We start from the raw sequence: 19,084 nt of genomic DNA on the forward strand, positions 1-19,084 counted from the left end.
AGGGTCTCATAATACTGTTTTGATTGCATGCTCCTGTTGCTTGTTTTTTTAAAGTAGGCTCTGAGCCCAGTGTGGGGCTTGAACTCACAACCCTGAGATCAGTAGTCACATGCTCGAGGCACCTGGGTGGCTCAGTAAGTTAAGCATCTGCCTTCAGTTCAGGTCATGATCCTGGGGTCCTGGAATTGAACCCTGCATCTGACTCCCTGCTCAGCAGGGAGTCTGCTTCTCCCTCTGCCCCACCCCCTGCTTGTGTTCTCTCTCTCTCATAAATAAAGAAAAGAAAAGGAAAGGAAAAAAAAGTCACATGATCTGCTACTGACTGAGCCAGCTAGGCACCCCTGCATGCTCCTGTTTAAAGAATGATATTGAGCACATTTCCTGTTTATGCTTATTATTGTGCTTTCATTTAAAAAAAAAAAAGATTTTTATTTTATTTATTCATGAGAGACATAGAAGGAGAAGCAGGCTCCTCACAGGGTGCCTGATGTGGGACTCGATCCCTGGACCAGGATCACATCCTGAGCCAAAGGCAGACGCTCAACTTCTGAGCCATTCAGCTATCCCTGTGCTTTAATTTTTTTATAATGTCTATGTGTATATACTTAGCTAGGTACATACTGCAGTATGTCAAGCATGCTGAGAACTTAAAAATGCTGATGGCAGCACTGTGAACCCTTCCATTATGGAATCTTCTGCTTAGGAGTTTATGCAATTAAAATTTTATTTTATTTTATTTTAAGAATTTTATTTATTTATTCATGAGAGACAGAGAGAGAGAGAGAGAGAGGCAGAGACACAGACACAGGCAGAGGGAGAAGCAGGCTCCATGCAGGGAGCCTGATGTGGGACTCGATCCCGTGTCTCCAGGATCACACCCCGGGCTTCAGGCGGCACTAAACTGCTGTGCCACCGGGGCTGCCCTGCAATTAAAATTTTAAAGCTAGGTACAGGTGGGTGGCTCAGCTGAGCATCTGCCTTTGGGTCGGTCAGGGTGTGATACCGAAATTGGGGATCAAATCCCACATCGGGCTCTCTTGCAAGGAGCCTGCTTTTTCCTCTGCCTGCCTATGTCTCCCTCTCTCTCACGAATAAATAAGATCTTCAAAAAAATTTTTTTGGGGGGATGCCTAGGTGGCTTAGTGGTTGAGCGTCTGCCTTTGGCTCAGGGCAGAATCCCTGAATCCCAGGATTGAGTCCCACATCAGGCTTCCCGCATGGAGCCTACTTCTCCCTCTGCCGATGTCTCTGCCGGCATGTGTCTATGTGTCTTTCATAAATAAATAAAATCTTTAAAAAAAATTTTAAGCTAAATTCCTTAGGTATTCTAGACTTAAAAAAATGTGTTTCTCATGTTTGCTTCATGTACCTCCAGTGGATTATCATGGCTACTCCAGTTTGGGAAACATTCCATTTAGATAGTCTGGTTTTGTGATACGTATTTGTTTTTTGTTTGTTTGTTTTTTTAAGATTTTATTTATTTATTCATGAGAGACACAGAGAGGCTGAGACACAGGCAGAGGGAGAAGCAGGTTCCATGCAGGGAGCCCGACGTGGGACTCGATCTCGGGTCTCCAGGATCACACCCCAGGCCGAAGGCGGCGCTAAACCACTGAGCCACCAGGGCTGCCCATTGTGATATGTATTGTTGAGGATTCATTTGACTAGATATAGTAAAGACCTGGAAATTACCATATTAAAAAGGACAGTCATTTATTTTTCACATAAAGGAGGGTAGAAGTGTAGGCAGTCTGTGACTGAGGTGGTGGCTTCCAAGAACAATTAGGATTCAGGCTGTACCTTTTATTTTTCCAATTCCAGAATGGCATTTATGTTTTTCATCCACACATCCACGTCCTCACATTCCAGGATGGCTCTTCAGAAAGTAGCCTTGGCTCCAGGTTTAAGCACCATGAAGGAGGAAAGGGACAAAGAATGGCATGTGACTTCACTTTAAGGAAGACTTCTTGGAAGTCTCACAGGCATTGCTGATTACATCTCATAGGCTTGAACTTTGTACATACATATATATATACCTATATATATGTATATGTATGTGTATATTTATATATTAGGTACATACATACCTAATGTAAGGGAAGCTGAGAAATGTAGTCTTTTAACTAGGCACCAAAGTACACAGCTAAAAATTGAAGTGCTGTTCTAAAAGGGAATAGTAGGAATTGGAATGGTTGACCATTAATTAGCCTCTGGCAAATAGAAGGATGCTACAATTCTTTTTTGGTAACAGCTTTATTGAAATACACTCACATACCTTACAATCTACTCATTTAGAGTGTACTATTCAATGTCATGTATTTATACTATATAGTATGTTCATAGAGCTTTGGCAGTGTATCTGTCTTATGACATTTTCACTACCGGTCTTTTTTTTTTTTTTTAAGATTTTATTTATTTATTCATTCATTCATTCATGAGAGCATCTCATGACAATTTCATCATCCCAAAAAGAGGCTCAACTGTTCCCTTAGTGATCATTTCCTTTCTTCCCTCTTCCAACTCCCTTCTTTAGGCAATCACCAACCTACTTTCTGTGTCTGTATTTTCCTATTCTGGACATTTTACACACAAACACACGCACACACTGTATTATTTTGATTTTTTTTTAATGTGAGGCTGAACTCATGACCCTGAGATTAAGAGTCCTCATGCTCATCTGACTGAGCCAGCCAGATGTCTCTGGACATTCTATACAAATGGAGTCACTCAATATGTGGTTCTTTATGGTTAGCTTCTTTACATATGTAATGTTTCAAGTTTCATTCATACTGTAGTATATATCAACACTTTTTTCTGTCCTGAATATTATTCCATTGCATGGATATATATGCCACATTTTATGCATTTATTATTTTTGGATGTTTGGTTTATTTCCACTTTTTGACTATGATGAATATTTTTTATTAAGATTTTATTTATTTAGGGATCCCTGGGTGGCGCAGCGGTTTAGCGCCTGCCTTTGGCCCGGGGCGCGATCCTGGAGACCTGGGATCGAATCCCACGTCGGGCTCCTGGTGCATGGAGCCTGCTTCTCCCTCTGCCTGTGTCTCTGCCTCTCTCTCTCTCTCTCTCTCTCTCTCTGTGTGACTATCATAAATTAAAAAAAAAAAAAGATTTTATTTATTTAGAGAGTGTGCAAGCAGGGGGAGGGGCTTAGGGAGAGAATCTTCAAGTAGACTCCCTGCTGAGTGCTGAACCCAGCATGGGGCTTATCTCTTGACCTGAGCTGAAACCAAGAGTCAGACTCTTACCTGAGTCACCAAGGTGCCCTGGCTGTGAATATTTCAGTGTTGCTGTGAACATTTGTGTATAAGTGTTTGTGTGGACATAGGTTTTCATCTTTCTCAGATGTATGTCTAGGAATGGAATTGCTAGGTCATATCCAGATCCCCCCCCCCTTTTTAAGATTTTATTGGAACGCCTGGGCGGCTCAGTGGTTGAGGGTCCTGCTTCTCCCTCTGCCTATGTCTCTGCCTCTCTCTGTATTTCTCTCATGAATAAATAAATAATCTTAAAAAAATAATGATTTTATTTTAGGGAATGCATGAACATGGGAGAAGGAGTGGAAGGGGAGGCAGGGGGAAAGAATCTCAAGCATATTCCATGCTGAGTGTGGAGCCTGACATGGGGCTTGATCTCACCACCCTGAGATCAGGACCTGAGCTGAAACCAAGAATCAGATGTTTAATCAACAGAATCACCCAGGCACCACCCCCAAATCAGCATCTTTATTGCAGTCTCATAAGAGACCCTGAGCCAGACCATCCATCTAAGCTGGGTTTTTTTGTTGTTGAGTTACCCTGAGTAAGGGTTCTTCATGTATTCTAGATAGTATGTTATTTGCAAACATTTACTCCTGTTTGTCTGGTTGTTTTCTTATTTTCTTTTTTTGTTTTAAGTGGTCTCTGTACCCAACAAGGGGCTTGAACTCAGGACTCTTAGATCAAACCTTACGTGCTGAGCCAGCCACATGCCCCATGTCTTCTCATTTTCTTGATGGTATCTCTGGAAGTACAGAAGTTTTAAGTTTTTATGAAAGTCCAATTATCTGTTTTTTCCTCAGTTGCTAATGATGAATATACTCTTGCAAAGGGGATGGCCAGAGGGAGAGAAATTCTCAAGCAGACTCTGCTAAGCATGGAGCCTGATGTAGGGCTTGATCTTAGGACTCCTGGACCCTGACACCACAATGCAAGCCAAAATCAAGAGTTAGGAACCCAACCAACTGTGCCACCCAGGCGCCTCCAATATATTCCTCCAATATTTTCCCTTAGGTTTTATTTTGTATTTATTTATTTGACACAGAGCAAGAGGGTTGAGCGCAAGCACAGGAAGCAGCAGAGAGTGAGTGAGAAACAGGCTCTCCACTGAGCAGGGAGTCCAAGGCTAATAAGGCAGACAGACAACCAACTGAACCACCCAGGCACCTTGCCCCAAATGTATATATATGTATTTTTAAAGATTGTATTCATTCATGAGAGACACAGAGAGAGGCAGACACATAGGCAGAGGGAGCAGCAGGCTCCCCATGGGGAGTCTCATGTGGGACTCGATCCCAGGACTCCAGGATCAGATCTGAGCCAAAGGCAGACAGTCAACCACTGAGCCTGTGTTTTTTTTTTTTTTGATACAAAATATGAACCTTTATAGATGTCTCTGGAGAGATGGAGAGAGGAAAAAATAGGATTTAAATAACCATTATGTACAACGCCCCAAGGGAAAATTCTCCCGGCCACCCCCTCCAGCTCCAAGGTGTCTGAGGCAGAGACTGGGCACCACCAGGTAAACAGGAAAATATCCAGGTTGGTGCCCCGCCCCAAATATATTCTTAAATATATTACTCACAGTGACCAAGAGGTGGAAGCTACCCAGTGTCTATCAGTGGATCAGTGGGTAAACAATGTAGTATATACATATACAATGGAATATTATTCAACTTTAAAGAAGGAAGGAAATTCTGACGCACGCTATAACACCTATCAACCTTGAAGACATGCTGAGTAAAATAAGCCATTCCCAAAAGGACAAATGCTGCTTGGTTCTACTTCCTTCCAAATGAAGTAGGTAGTGGTAAAACTCAGAGATAGAAAGTAGAATGGTGGTTATCAGGGGTGAGTGGGTAGAAAGGGGGGATAGGGAGTTAAATATTTTATGATTTTAGATCTTATATTTGGGCTTATAATTCATCTTGATTTAACTTTTGTATATGATAGGGGCACCTGGGTGGCTCCAGTGGTTGAGTGTCTGCCTTTGGCTCAGGTCATGATCCCAGGGTACTGGGATCGAGTTCTGCATCAGGCTCCCTGCAGGGAGCCCTGCTTTTCCCTCTGCCTATGTATGTCTCTGCCTTTCTCTTGTGTGTGTCTCATGAATGAATATATTAAATCTAAAAAAAAAATTTTTTTTAATACAATATGAGGTGTGGCTTTCTAACTTCATTCTTTGTGTGGATTTCCTCAGCACCATTTGTTGAATGGAATGCCTTTCCTCCATCAGATTGTCTTGGCATCCTTGTTGAAAATCACTTGACCCAGGACGCCTGGGTGGCTCAGCAGTTGAGTGCCTGCTTTGGCCCAGGGCGTGATCCTGGAGTCCCAGGATTGAGTCCCACATCAGGCTTCCTGCAGGGTTCCTGCTTCTTCCTCTGCCCTGTGTCTCTGCCTCTCTCTCTCTGTCTTTCATGAATAAATAAATAAAATCTTAAAAAGAAAGAAAGAAAGAGAGAGCGAGAAAGAAAGAAAGAAAGAGAGAGAGAGAGAGAGAAAGAGAAAGAGAGAAAGAAAACCACTTGACCCTGAATGTGGGAGCATATTTCTAGACTCTCAGTTCTATTCCACTGATCTCTATGTCTGTCTTTATAACAGTGCAATAGTATCCTGATTACTATAGCTTTAAAACAGCCCCCCCTTTTTTTTTAAATCTTTCTTTGAGAGCACAAGTAGGGCAAGGAAGGGTAAATGGTGAGGGAGCAGACTCCTCACAGAGCAGGGTGCCCAGTGTGGGGCTCCATCCCAGGACCCTGAGATCATGAGTTGAAGGCAGATGCCTAACCAACTGAACCACCAGGCACTCCTATAATAAGTTTTAAAATCAGGAAGCTTGAGTCCTGCAACTTTGTTCTTTTTCACTATTGTTTTTACATTCTGAGTCCATTGAATATCTTTGTGAATTTTCTAATCAGTTTGTCAATTTCTGTGAAGAAGCCCTCTGGTATTTTGATAGGGATTGTCTTGAATCTCTAGAATAATTTGGAAGATGTTGCCATTTAACAATATTGTCTTCCAGTCCAGAAACTTGAAATGTCTTCATTCATTATCTTCATAGATCTTTCATAGATCTATTATCTTCATAGTTCTTTCTCAACAGTGTTTTGGAGTTTTCAGGGTATATTTTATACTTTTGTTAAATTTATCCTTATTCTTTTTGAAGCCATTGAAAATGAAATTGTCTTTTTTTTTTAAAGATTTTATTTATTCATGAGAGACTTGCAGAGACAGAGGGATAAGCAGGCTCCCTATGGGGAGCCTGACACATGACTCGATCCCCACCCCAGATCACAACCTGAGCCAAAGGCAGATGCTCAACCACTGAGCCACCCAGGCACCCCTGAAATTTTATCTTCTTAATTTCATTTTCTCTTTGTTCATTACTAGGTTATAGAAATACAGTTGTTTTTAGTATGTTCGTCTTGTATCCTACGGCCTTACTGAATTTGTGTTTTTTTTTTTAATAGATCCCTCCTTTTTTTTAAAAAAAAAAAAAGATTTTATTTATTCATAAGAGACACAGAAAAGAGAGAGAGTGAGTCAGAGACACAGGCAGAGGGAGAAGCAGGCTCCATGCAGAGAGCCCGATGTAGGACTTGATCCCAGGACTCCAGGATCATGCCCTGGACTAAAGGCAGGCACCAAACCACTGAGCCACCCAGGGATCCCCTGAATTTGTTTTAATAATGTTTAGTGGATTCCTTAGGATTTTCCATATATAAGGTCATGTCATCTTCAAGTTAAGATGGTTTTATTTCTTCCTTTCCAATCTGGATGTCTTGTTTCATCACCTTGTTTAATTACTCTAGCTAGAGTCTCCAGTATCATGTTAGTTAGAAGTGGCAAGAGTGGCCACTCTTGTCTTGTTCCTGATCTTGAGGAAAAGCTTTCAGTCTTTTTACCATTAAGTATAAACATCTGTTTGGGTTGCTTGGATGGCACAGTCAGTTAAGCATTCTACTATAGGGTTGAGCTCAGGTGATGATCTCAGGATCCTGGGATCAAGCCCCACGTCAGGCTCCACACTCAGCACAGAGTGCTTACATATGGTATCGCCATCTGCCCCTCACTCCACTCCTATCCTATCCTATCCTATCCTATCCTATCCTATCCTATCCTATCCTATCCTATCCTATCCTATCCTATCCTATCCATCATCTCTCAAATAAATCTTAAAAAGAAATCAAGTTTAAATAGTGTAACCGTTAGTTGTGGAGTTTTGTTACGACCTTTTGATGTCAAGTGGAAAGCCGCACTAGCATTTTGTATTTGGGTGTGCTATACAGACTTGTGCCCCATGGTTAGAAAAGTGTGTGTCATAGCTTGAAGCTATTAATAGCTTATGCATTCTAGATAACACCTTTGTCTCATGTTTCAGCATGGCTGCCATCCGGAAGAAACTGGTGATTGTTGGTGATGGAGCCTGTGGTAAGACTTGTTTGCTCATCGTCTTTAGCAAGGACCAGTTCCCAGAGGTGTATGTACCCACAGTGTTTGAGAACTATGTGGCAGATATTGAAGTTGATGGAAAGCAGGTGAGTACACTTTTCATAACAACTGGTTTCATTTTGTATCTTAGGCTGTTCATAGAGCCTGTAGAGAATTAGGTCTTTTTGTTTCTTCAGTATACAGTTTAATGATAACAAACGTGTTTGAATGAGAAATCCATTCTGTTCTTGCCATCTTAACTTTATTAATTTTTAACTGCTATCATCTAGACTTTGCTAACATTCCTACCTATTTTATATAGGGAAGCCCTAGTATATGTGCTCTTAACAGTTTTATATTTGAAATTTAGTTTGTTGCTAGATGGATAATACTAAAATGAACCTTTTTGTATGGGTGGGATTTTTTTTTCCAGTTTTTTTCCTAATATTTCATTCAGCACTACAATACGGGATCACTAGGTCAACAGGTCATTTTATGGGTCTCAAAGGGCTATACTGATCTACTCCACCAGCAATGTGACAGTTAAATAACATCCTCATATTTAATTTGTGTAAATGGTTTTTGACTTTAACATAAATAGGCTGCCACCTTTGCTTCAGTTACCTGTCACTGGCAATGAGGATGGTGTTTCTTCATGTCTGTCCTGAAAATCCACTGGCAAGACTAGAGGAAAACTCTTCTGGAATTAGAGTTTATAGATTTTTTATTTTCTGCTTTTTGTTGTGAAAATGTCTTATCCAGCTTCCTGTACATATTTTGAAGATGCATGAAATTCCCACTGCAGGTGGGTCAGCTGAAAAAGAAAACTAGAACAATGGGCTCTTCTCCAATAACTCAGTCCTCTTGGGCATTTGTTCACATGTCTCATGCTGCTAGCACCTAATATATTGGCCCCCATAATTCCATGTCCTTTCATCCTTCTCATTTTTCTGCTATACCTTACTATCCCTTTCTGTTCTAGTGCCTCAGTTTGTGGCACTGTGTTTGGAAAGCACATTAAGCCAGCTATTCAGAATTCTAGGGTCCCTGAAATAAAAATGCTTAGTAGTAACTAAGTAACCTCCAAGTTGAGAGAGGGTACTGCCTCAGAATGTTCATTTAAGAGTATACAGTAACAGAGCCTAGGAAACCATCAAAGATTCTAGGTGATTGTGTCCCAGGAACAGACCTACCAAAAATGGAAAAGCCCATTCTAACAAGAGATAGGCCCAATACCCTGAACCATTCATTTATCAGCATATAGGGTTGGATGTGTCTCACTGAATACACATGAGGCATGAAGGGGCCAGGGCAGCGTGATTTGGCAGAGAGTAAATGTTCCAGTCTGTTGTGAGGATTGGGTATCAAAGTATTAGAAATACACATATCAAACTGATGGGGTGTGTGTGTGTGTGTGTGTGTGTGTGTGTGTGTGTGTGTGTGTATGATAGCAGTGCAGTGGGCCTCGTGGAGGTTGTGAGTGATGCATCCTAGGGCAGAGTTTGAAGGTGGAAGAGATAATTAGCCATCAACTTTAAGGAAAAGATGATACTTAGAAACTTTGAAATATGGGCTGTGAAAGTTCTAGGATAAAAAAAAAAAGGTATTCCAAATACTAGGAGAGCTTTGAGCACCATGGGGTCGCTAAGCAGAAGATGTTAAAATCCCATTCTGGTTGTGAGAAATCACAGGGCTGGCTGCAGTGCTGGAGAACATGGAGGGGGACCTCTGTCCAGAGCCCGGGCATTAGCTTGCCCTCCTACCACAGGAAGGTGAGCAGGTTTCCAGGTGTGAAGGGAATACTTTACTATCTTAGTGATGCTTTCATTCACATTTTTTGAGCAGAAAAGGCAGGTCTAGAGACCTTTCTTGTCCACTCAGACCTTGCCTAACACCTAGCCTGGTGTCTTTTCTTACCCACCAATTCAAATACCATTTTTTTTTTTAAGATTTTATTTATTTATTAGCAGAAGAACAGAGGGAAACAGAAGGAGAAGCAGACTCCCCATTGAGCAGGGAGCCCAATGTGGGGCTCTATCCCAGGACCTGGGACCATGACCTGAGCCAAAGGCAGATGCTTAGCTGACTGAGTTACCCAGGTTCCCCTCAAATAATCTTGTATCCATGTTTGCACATTGGGGCAAAATTATGAGAAAAACATAAGGAAAGGGTTTTATTAGAATATATAGGGGAAAGTTACTCAGGTCTAGTGTTTCTCTGTCATGTTTTGTACACTTGGTAGAATGTTGTTTATAGTTGATTTTCCTTGTTCAACTGCTTTTCTGTGTATAATGTCTATAAATACTATGCATTTTACAAGATAAGTAATTTTTGACTCGATATTTTTAATTATGTACTTTATATACTGCTAGTATTTTGAGAAATTTCAACCTAAAACAACTTAAACACACCCTCTGCCTCAGGTTTGTTTTACTATTTTGGACTATTTGCCATATTCTGAAAGAGGGTAGAATTAACCTTGCATTCTTACATTTATTTTTCCTATCACAGGTAGAGTTGGCTTTGTGGGATACAGCTGGGCAGGAAGATTATGATCGCTTGAGGCCTCTCTCCTATCCAGACACTGATGTTATACTGATGTGTTTCTCTATTGACAGCCCTGATAGCTTAGGTGAGTAGCCCTGCAGTCTGTTTGTCACTGTGTGCCTGGCTGACACTGGTTTCTCAGGTCCCTTTTCATGCATCAACTGGTAAAAAGCAAACATGAACTTCAGAGAAGGAGTCATCAGTGGCTGGAGTAGAGGCTTCGGACTATAGAGCCTAAGCCTTGGGTCACTTTTCAGCCTAGGTCTCCTATGGCTGCCATGTGTCTCTACCTTGTAAAGTAGGTGGGTTATCAAATACAAAGCCATCTTTTGGACTAAGATATTGGAAAGGCTTTTTTGGGTGCTCACTTTTTTTTTTTCAGTACTTCATATTGAGCCTGTTGTTTCCCGATATCTAGACTGGTGATTTGCTGTTTCCTGGTATTGTTTTTGTTTGTTTGTTTAAAGGTTTATTTTTTTTGAGACACAGAGACCACTCAGGGAGGGCAGAGGGAGAGAGAGAGAGAAGGAGACTCCACTGAGTGTGGCGGTGGATACAGGGCTTGATTTCACGACCCTGAGATTATACCTGAGCTAAATCAAAGAGTTGGATGCTTAGCTAGCTGAGCCACCCCGTGCCCCTCCTGGTAATATTTTTTAAAGCCACATTTTAGCCCTTTTCTAAAGTATCTAGGCTAATAAGGAGAGACTTGAACTTGACCATTTCACTAGCTCAGTTGGTCACACATCTCAGAAGCTACTGTCCTTCAGAAAGAGACTGAATAACACTGACCTCACACTCTGCAGAACAAGGCACCGGGGCCTGAAACAGAACTTACTTTCAGTTTGTGCTGTTAAGTTTGAAATGTCTGTCTCATGGTGGGCAGCCCCGGTGGCGCAGCGGTTTAGTGCCGCCTGCAGCCCGGGGTGTGATCCTGGAGACCCGGGATCAAGTCCCGCGTCGGGCTCCCTGCATGGAGCCTGCTTCTCTCTCTAAAGTGTCTCTGCCTCTTTTCCCTCTCTCTGAATAAATAAATAAATAAATCTTTAAAAAAAAAATGTCTCATGGTGATGTAGTGCTGTCTTTACAAGGTAGCAGTAAGGCCAAGAATATTGTTATCATTAACACAAACCATCTTGGAGGGCCTGCTGGTGATTTGGGCTTGTGCTGGCCAGTTAGGGTTGTGTGACCTTTTTTTTTTTTTTCATGGCTATACTCATTTTAATGAAAATACTTGGGCACTCCCAAGAGTTTGAACCACTTTATCAAGGTTATGCAACCCAAGGAGTCAAGCTGAGACTGAGCTCTCTGTGCAGTGTCTCCCAAGACTGAGACAGAGCAAGTCCTCTCTGCCATTGGTTAACTTTGGTCATTTTCAACAGTTGTTTTAGTTCTGGGTTTTCAAACAAATCTGGCTTGCTTTGGGGGGCTGTTGGAAGGCCCTAGAGGGTAGGGCAGAGCTTCAGGTCACAGAAAAAACAGACATGTGATACCCTCCCTTCACACACACAACATAGATTATGTCTAAATCCTGTAGGAATGAGGAAGAACGTGTGCCCTCTATCTCATCATCCAAGGTATAATCCTCTAGGGACAGAAACATCTTCGGAGCAAAATGTTACTTTTCTACATGTCTCCTGGTCTCAAGGGAGGTCTTTAGCCACCCCCCTCCCCCTTTTATTTAAAGTAGGCTGCCCAGTACAGGGCTTGAACCCAAAGCCCTGAGATCAAGACCTGAGCTGATTTCAAGAGTTAGATGCTTAACTGACTGAGCCACCCAGGTTCCCTTCTTTAGCTTTTGATTTCTCTTTACTAGCCATGACTTGTTTCTTGATGGCCCTTCTCCCAGAAGGCAGGCCCTGGGGGAGGAGAGCAGAGGTAGAAAGTAAAGAGGCAAAGAGAGATTGATCTCCTCTGAAATACAAACACACCTAGGGAGAGGGTCTGATTTTGGAGGATGCTCTGCCTTCCCTGGAGGTCCTTGCAAGAGTGTGATTGTTAGGTGGAGCTCCTTTGCTGAGCTAACTAGCTTGGCTTTGCCAAAGTACTTTTTAAAAGTTCTATTGTTGAAGGTGCCTGAGTGGCTCAGTCGCTTAAGTGTCTACCTTCAGCTCAGATTATGGTCCAGGGTCCTGGCATTGAGCCCTGCATCAGGCTCCCTGCTCAGCGGTAAATCTGCTTCTCCCTCTCCCTCTCCCTCTGCCATTCCCCCTATGTATGCTCTCTGGCTTTTGCTGTCTCTCTGTCAAATAAATGAAATCTTAAAGTTCTGTTGTCTTGGCTTGGATAGGGTGGGGCAAATCCCACCAGTAGTTGGCCAAAGTAAATAAAATGTGTTACGGGAACTCAAAATCTGGATCAAGAAAATAAAAAGGTATTGTCAATCTAATGTTATACTTTGGTTTTACTTGCTTGGATGTTAGAGTATTGCCTTACCTCTAGGTATAGGATAACAAGTTTGATCAGGAATCAGGATGTTGTGAAAGTTTCAGCCCTGCTGTCTGGACTGGCAGTTGGTCTAGAGTCTATAATACTAGTTTGAGACCTGGGGTAGCAAACTTACAAAAGACCGAATAGCAAATGTTTTAGGCTTTGTTGGCCATATATTCTAGTAAACTTTGCCACAACACTCAATTCCACTGTTGTATCACAAAAGCAGCCACAGAAAATATATAATGAATGAGTTTGTCTATGTTCTAGTTAAACCCCCCCCCCTTTTAAGATTTTATTTATTTTAGAGAGAGAGAGAGTTTAAGCGAGTCAGGGAAAGAGCAGAGGGGGAAGGAATGAGAATCTGAAGCTGACTCTGTGCTCAGAGACTCATGGGACTCAGTCTCACGATTGTGAGATCATGACCTGAGCCACAACCAAGAGTTGGACTCTTAAAAAACTGAGCCACCCAGCCTCCCCACTCTATCTATCTATCTATCTATCTATCTATCTATCTATCTATCTATCTATCTATCTATCTATCTATCTATTTGCACATGCAAGAGAGAAGATGAGGAGGAGGGGGAGAGGGACAAACAGACTTCTCACTGAGCAGGGAGCCTGACTCAAGGCTCTATCCCAAGACCCTGAAATCATGATCTGAGCTGAAGTCAGATGCTTAACCAACCAAGCTACCCAGGTGCTGACAAGATTTTATTTGTTGACCCCTGATCTAGATGATAAGGATTCCTTCTCCTGGTTTTCTGGAATTCCCAAAGGCCATCATACAACCCCACAATAAATCCATGCAAGGTTCTATGCCCCAATGTGATCAGATTATTTTAGGGGTAGGAGAGATTATAGGTGATTGCCATCACTGAATTTAAGAATAAAGTTTTGGGGCACCTGGCTGGCGCAGTAAGTAAAGCATGATACTCTTGCTCACACTGGGCATGAAGCCTACTTTAAAAAAAAAAAAAATGGAGGGGATCCCTGGGTGGCTCAGAGGTTTAGCGCCTCCCTTTGGCCCAGGGCGCAATCCTGGAGCCCCGGGATCGAGTCCCACGTCGGGCTCCCAGCATGGAGCCTGCTTCTCCCTCTGCCTCTCTCTATGTCTATCATAAATAAATAAAATCTTAAAAAAAAAAAAGGAAAAAAATTATTCATGAAAGGAGGAGGCAACACAGAGGCAATTCATTTTAATTTTTGTGTCCTACACTCCCAAGGGATGGGGGACTATTGGGAGTAATAATTTCATATATTCAGCAAATAATTTTTGAGCGCCTATTTATGGAAGAAACTTCTAGATTGAGACAGAAGAGCAAATACAATAGTAAATCCAAGAACAGTAGATCTGATAGCAAGAAATTTTACAGATAACATTCTCAGAAGTGGTTATGGAATGGGCCATGGTAGTATTCTGTTTCAGAGGATGACCATATAGGATGGTTAGCAACCTTGCTGAAAAGGTGACTTTTGGGAGAGACCTAAAGGAACTGAGGGAGGCCAATACAGATACCCAACAAAAAAACCTTTCCAGGTAGGGGGAACAGCAGATGCAAAGTCACCAAGACAGGAAGAAGAAGGAATCTCAGTGTTGTAGCAGAGGGTGTGGGAGTGAGGGTTGCAGAGCCATGTGGTTAATGGTGTGGACTTTTCCTCATCATGAGTGAGGTTGGAGCTCTTGGAAGGTTTGAACAAGGGAATGAGGTCTCATTTACCTTTTAAAGTGATGACTGGTCACAGCTGCAGTGAAAAGTGAGAACATGTGCAGAGGTGAGAGCAAGGTTCAGAGCTCAGGCTGTTTGGCTTGGTCCTTAGAAGTGTCCATCTTCTGTCCTAAAGAGTGGAGCATTAAATTATAGGAGTTTCCTGACCTCACACATTTAGCTTCTTTACCTGATGTGATTCCTCAGCCAGAAGACAGAGCATCTTTCCATATTCTAAGCAGTTCTTGCCTTTTGGTTTTTTGTCTTGAAGTCAAAGAATAAACAGTTTACTTCTAAACTACAGCCTCAAATTACAAGCAGAATTTTTTTTTTTTAATTCATTCATGAGAGACACAGAGAAAGAGGCAGAGACACAGGCAGAGAGAGAAGCAGGCTCCTTGCAGGCAGCCCAGTGTGGTACTGGATCCCAGGACTCCAGGATCACACCCTGGGCCGAAGGTGGGCGCTCAACCGCTGAGCCACCCAGGTGTCCCAACAAGAAGACCATTTAAATGATTGTCATATTAAGTACTTTGTATGCATTGATTCAAAATAGCCCTGTGTAAGGTAGGTAATACTGTTAACCTCATTTTGTAAAATCATGCCTGACACAGAGATGCCCAAGCCGTGGTTGTGGGAGGTTGAACCTGGCCACTTACACAACATGATTGATGTACATCCAACCTTTCTAAATTAGTACCATATTGGCAAGAAGTGGTTATCACTCATTTTTAGAAGTCAGGCTGTTTGAAATACCAGTAACCTACATGATGGAGGTCATGTTGAAGGTCCATAAGCAAGGTGTAGAGAGAACATGGGGACCATGGGCCAGCTGCAGCCCTAGAATGGAGACCCTTTCTGTAAGATATGCTCATAGTTAACTAGCCAGCAGTGATGGAAATGGTCCATGAATAGCTTCCCTCCTTGGGTTAGGTTGCATCATGTGGAGCCACCTTGTATTCTGGATCCTTTGTTCCTCCACAGCTTTAACTGGGTCCCACTTCACAGGAGCTGAGCTCCTTAGTGGGGACTGAGGAGAAGCTGGTGATTTTGTGCTTAATGGAAGGGGGTTAGATTTTGCCTTTTTTCTGTCGTTTTGAAACTAGTGAGATTCTATTAAATGTCCAGCATACTTTAAAGTAGTTCCCTTGCAGTTTAACTAGGGCTCTTGGACATTCTTCAAGATCAGAATTGTATGTAACATCAAATTTTGCTTCTTTCAGAAAACATCCCAGAAAAATGGACCCCAGAAGTCAAGCACTTCTGTCCCAACGTGCCCATCATCCTGGTTGGGAACAAGAAGGATCTTCGGAATGATGAGCACACAAGGCGGGAGCTAGCCAAGATGAAGCAGGCATGGTCTGGGGCAGGGTTCTGTTTTCCTGTAGCATTCTTAAACTCAGGGCCCAAAGTTGGATGTTGAGGGGGCCCAGCAGAAACTCTCACAAGCCAGGTTTTTTTTTTTTTTTTTTTTAATATTTTATTTATTCATGAGAGACACAGAGACCGAGAGAGGTAGAGACACAGGCAGAGGGAGAAGCAGGCTCCATGCAGGGAGCCTGATGCGGGACTCAATCCTGGGTCTCCAGGATCATGCCCTGGGTTGAAGGCAGCGCTAAACCACTGAGCCACCCGGGCTGCCCAAGCCAGGTTATTTAAAGAGTCCCAGAAGCCTCTCTCTCTCCGTTCGTCCCTCATTCCCTGATGCCTGTTCAGAGGGTCCTTAAGACTCCCTACTTATCTGAGATGGGAACCCCTCCTGTGAGATAGTACTATGCCTCCAAGGATTGCCTGCCTGAGACAGCAGTAGTCAGTGCTCCAAATGCCCAAACTTTATCAGGCTCTGGATTTCCCTCTCCAGTTGTTACCCTGCTATAATGTGAGGCCAAAGATTAAATTGGTAGAAACCAAAAGATCAGGAAAGCTTGAGGACAAGGAGTCTAGAGAGCCCTGATGCCTTTATAAGTGATGATGACTGCTTCCCCAGTGCAGGACAAGAGCCTTAATTAAGATATTCAGCCCAGGTTCTTCCATTGAAGTTTCTCTGTTTAAATGTCAAGGTCAAGATTTATTTCCCCATAGGCATTTTCAGTCCTCTCTGAAGCCAACAGTTGGAAGACCCAAGTGCTTACTTTGGATTGACAGCTTGAATCATTTGCTCTTGATTTCCTCCTTAACCCGGCAGGGCTTCTCTGGCCTCTCCCTTCTGTCTACTTCTCAGAGAAGAGCCTGTTTGATAGGGATTTTATATTGGGGTAGGGAGGGTCACTGTATATGAGTTTCGTAAGACTCCTCTGGGTCTGGCAGCTTTTAAAAGAAGTTTTTTAAGCTGAATTTTGAGTACTTTACACTTCATATATGTGACACTTAACTGAAAGTGCTTTTCTCTTTGCTAGGAGCCGGTGAAACCGGAAGAAGGCAGAGATATGGCAAACAGGATTGGTGCTTTTGGGTACATGGAGTGTTCAGCAAAGACCAAAGATGGAGTGAGGGAGGTTTTTGAAATGGCCACGAGAGCTGCTCTGCAAGCCAGACGTGGGAAGAAAAAATCTGGGTGCCTTGTCTTGTGAAACCCTGCTGCAAGCACAGCCCTCATGCGGTTAATTTTGAAGTGCTGTTTATTAATCTTAGTGTATGATTACTGGCCTTTTTCATTTATCTATAATTTACCTAAGATTACAAATCAAAAGTCATCTTGCTACCAGTATTTAGAAGCCAACCATGATTATTAATGATGTCCAACCCACCTGACTACCGAGGTCCTCCTGACACCGCTCTAACAGCCCTCCTCTGCACTCCCACCTGACACACCAGGCGCTAATTCAAGGAATTTCTTAACTTCTTGCTTCTTTCTAGAAAGAGAAACAGTTGGTAACTTTTGTGAATTAGGCTGTAACTACTTTATAACTAACATGTCCTGCCTGTCATCTGTCAGCTGCAAGGTACTCTGGTGAGTCCCTACTTCAGAGCTTTACTCCTTAACAGATTTTATTGGCATAGCTCTGTGATGGTCATCCAGTTTTTTGAAAATGTGCTTATCCAGAAAGGCTCAAGTCCATGCAGCTGTGGCAGAGTTACAGTTCTGTGGTTTCATGTTAGTTACCTTATAGTTACTGTGTAATTAGTGCCACTTAATGTATGTTACCAAAAAATAAATCTATCTACCCCAGACTAGATGTAGTATTTTTTGTATAATTGGATTTCCTAATACTGATATTTGTCATCCCTGCAGAAAGTGTATTGGTTTTTTTAAAAAAGAAAGTGTATTTGAAAATAAAGTCAGATGGAAAATTCATTTTTAAAATTCCCGTTTTGTCAGTTTCTCTGATAAAAGATGGCCCGTTTCACCTGTTTTCAGCCCCACATATCCCAGTACCCTTCCCCAGAGCTGGGCTAAATAAGAATTTGGTTTCATGCCTGAGACACTCAGACACTTCAAAAGGTGGCATAACCTCTCACCTGGACTGCAGGGTCTGGCTCTAGTTCACAGTGCTCTTTTTCCTCACTGTATCCAGGTTCCCTACCAGAGGAGCCACCAGTTCTCTTGGGTGGCACTCAATTTCTTCTCTCCAGCTGACTAAACTTTTTTTCTGTACCAGTTAATTTTTCCAACTACTAATAGAATAAAGGCAGTTTTCTAAACTTCCTGTATCCTGGTGTTTGTGTTGCTCTCTCCAGGGTTGGGAGTGGGAGGATATATATGTCTAGCCTAGCTCTCTTTGGATGATTTGAATGTGAAATATCAGCTTGCCCCCCACTCTGACCCCTTAATTTGGCACTAACCTGGCTCCTAAGGAGGTGGAAATGCTTTTTCTGTGTCACGTTCAAGTTCACAGTGGCCTAGTGCGGGGGAATGCAGTGTACCAGGGAGACATGTCGGGCACTCCCAACAGTCATTCCTCTAGAGGAATCTCAGGAGTGTGACATTTTTCGCTTTCTATCCATTTTTAGTCTTTTACTTATAGGTCTGAGCCTCAGGTTGTTGATAGGTATGAAGGATGGTCTCAAATCTGCCCATCCACTTCACAAGGCAGGGAGGGGCTGGGACTCAGTGGCTCCTTCGGAAAGCCAGTGTTAAGGACAGTGCCATATTGGAGATACAGGAGAAAGAAGACCAGAGGCCTAGATAAGAACACACTCCAGGCAGCCTCAGAATGCAGGGAAATGAGTTATAGCTGCATTTTGGAGTTTGATCCTGGCTGCCCCTGGCATTGCCCACTTAACTCCAACAACCTTCCTAGGGCTACAGGGCCTCATCGCTGAACTCGCCTTGGCAGCCACTGCCAACTGCACCACCACCACAAGTCACAACTCGCTCTGTGCACCTGGCGACAAGTAGGGCACAGACTGCAAGGGGAGTAATATGGCTTGGCCTGGGAGGGTTCGTGAACAGGAACCGCTCCCCGTGCTGTTGCTGCTCAGTTCCCTTGGGTCCTGCTTCATCCCTTAACTAAAAACCTTTGAGAAGGAATCGGAGCCCTCTTGGGCCTGTGCCCTGGTCGAGGTAATTTTCGCCGCCACCGCTGCACAGCCTAGACCGAATTTGCTGTGCCTGCGGCTCCACACCGCCTGGGCGGTGCCCGCATCCGGCCAGGGCGCACCCTCCCACCCGGCTGGAGGGAGGGCGGAGGCCGGATGAGGCGGGGCCGTGGGGGGCGGAGCGCCCGGAAAAGTGCCCGCGCC

General features: G+C 43.1%; 1 protein-coding gene across 1 annotated transcript in view; it reads left to right on the forward strand.

The window, feature by feature from the left end:
- Nucleotides 1-18,052, forward strand: part of RHOA (ras homolog family member A) — a 61,686-nt gene extending 43,634 nt beyond the window's left edge. Inside the window, exons 3-6 of the mRNA XM_055342685.1 lie at nucleotides 7,666-7,822; nucleotides 10,227-10,347; nucleotides 15,625-15,755; nucleotides 16,798-18,052. Of these exons, the coding sequence (XP_055198660.1) occupies nucleotides 7,667-7,822; nucleotides 10,227-10,347; nucleotides 15,625-15,755; nucleotides 16,798-16,971 (582 nt within the window). The 5' untranslated portion in view covers nucleotide 7,666 and the 3' untranslated portion in view covers nucleotides 16,972-18,052. The remainder of the gene's footprint in view (nucleotides 1-7,665; nucleotides 7,823-10,226; nucleotides 10,348-15,624; nucleotides 15,756-16,797) is intronic.
- The last annotated feature ends 1,032 nt before the right edge of the window (nucleotides 18,053-19,084 follow it).

This window comes from Nyctereutes procyonoides, unplaced genomic scaffold (assembly GCF_905146905.1).
Source record: "Nyctereutes procyonoides isolate TBG_1078 unplaced genomic scaffold, NYPRO_anot_genome, whole genome shotgun sequence".
NCBI lineage: Eukaryota > Metazoa > Chordata > Mammalia > Carnivora > Canidae > Nyctereutes > Nyctereutes procyonoides.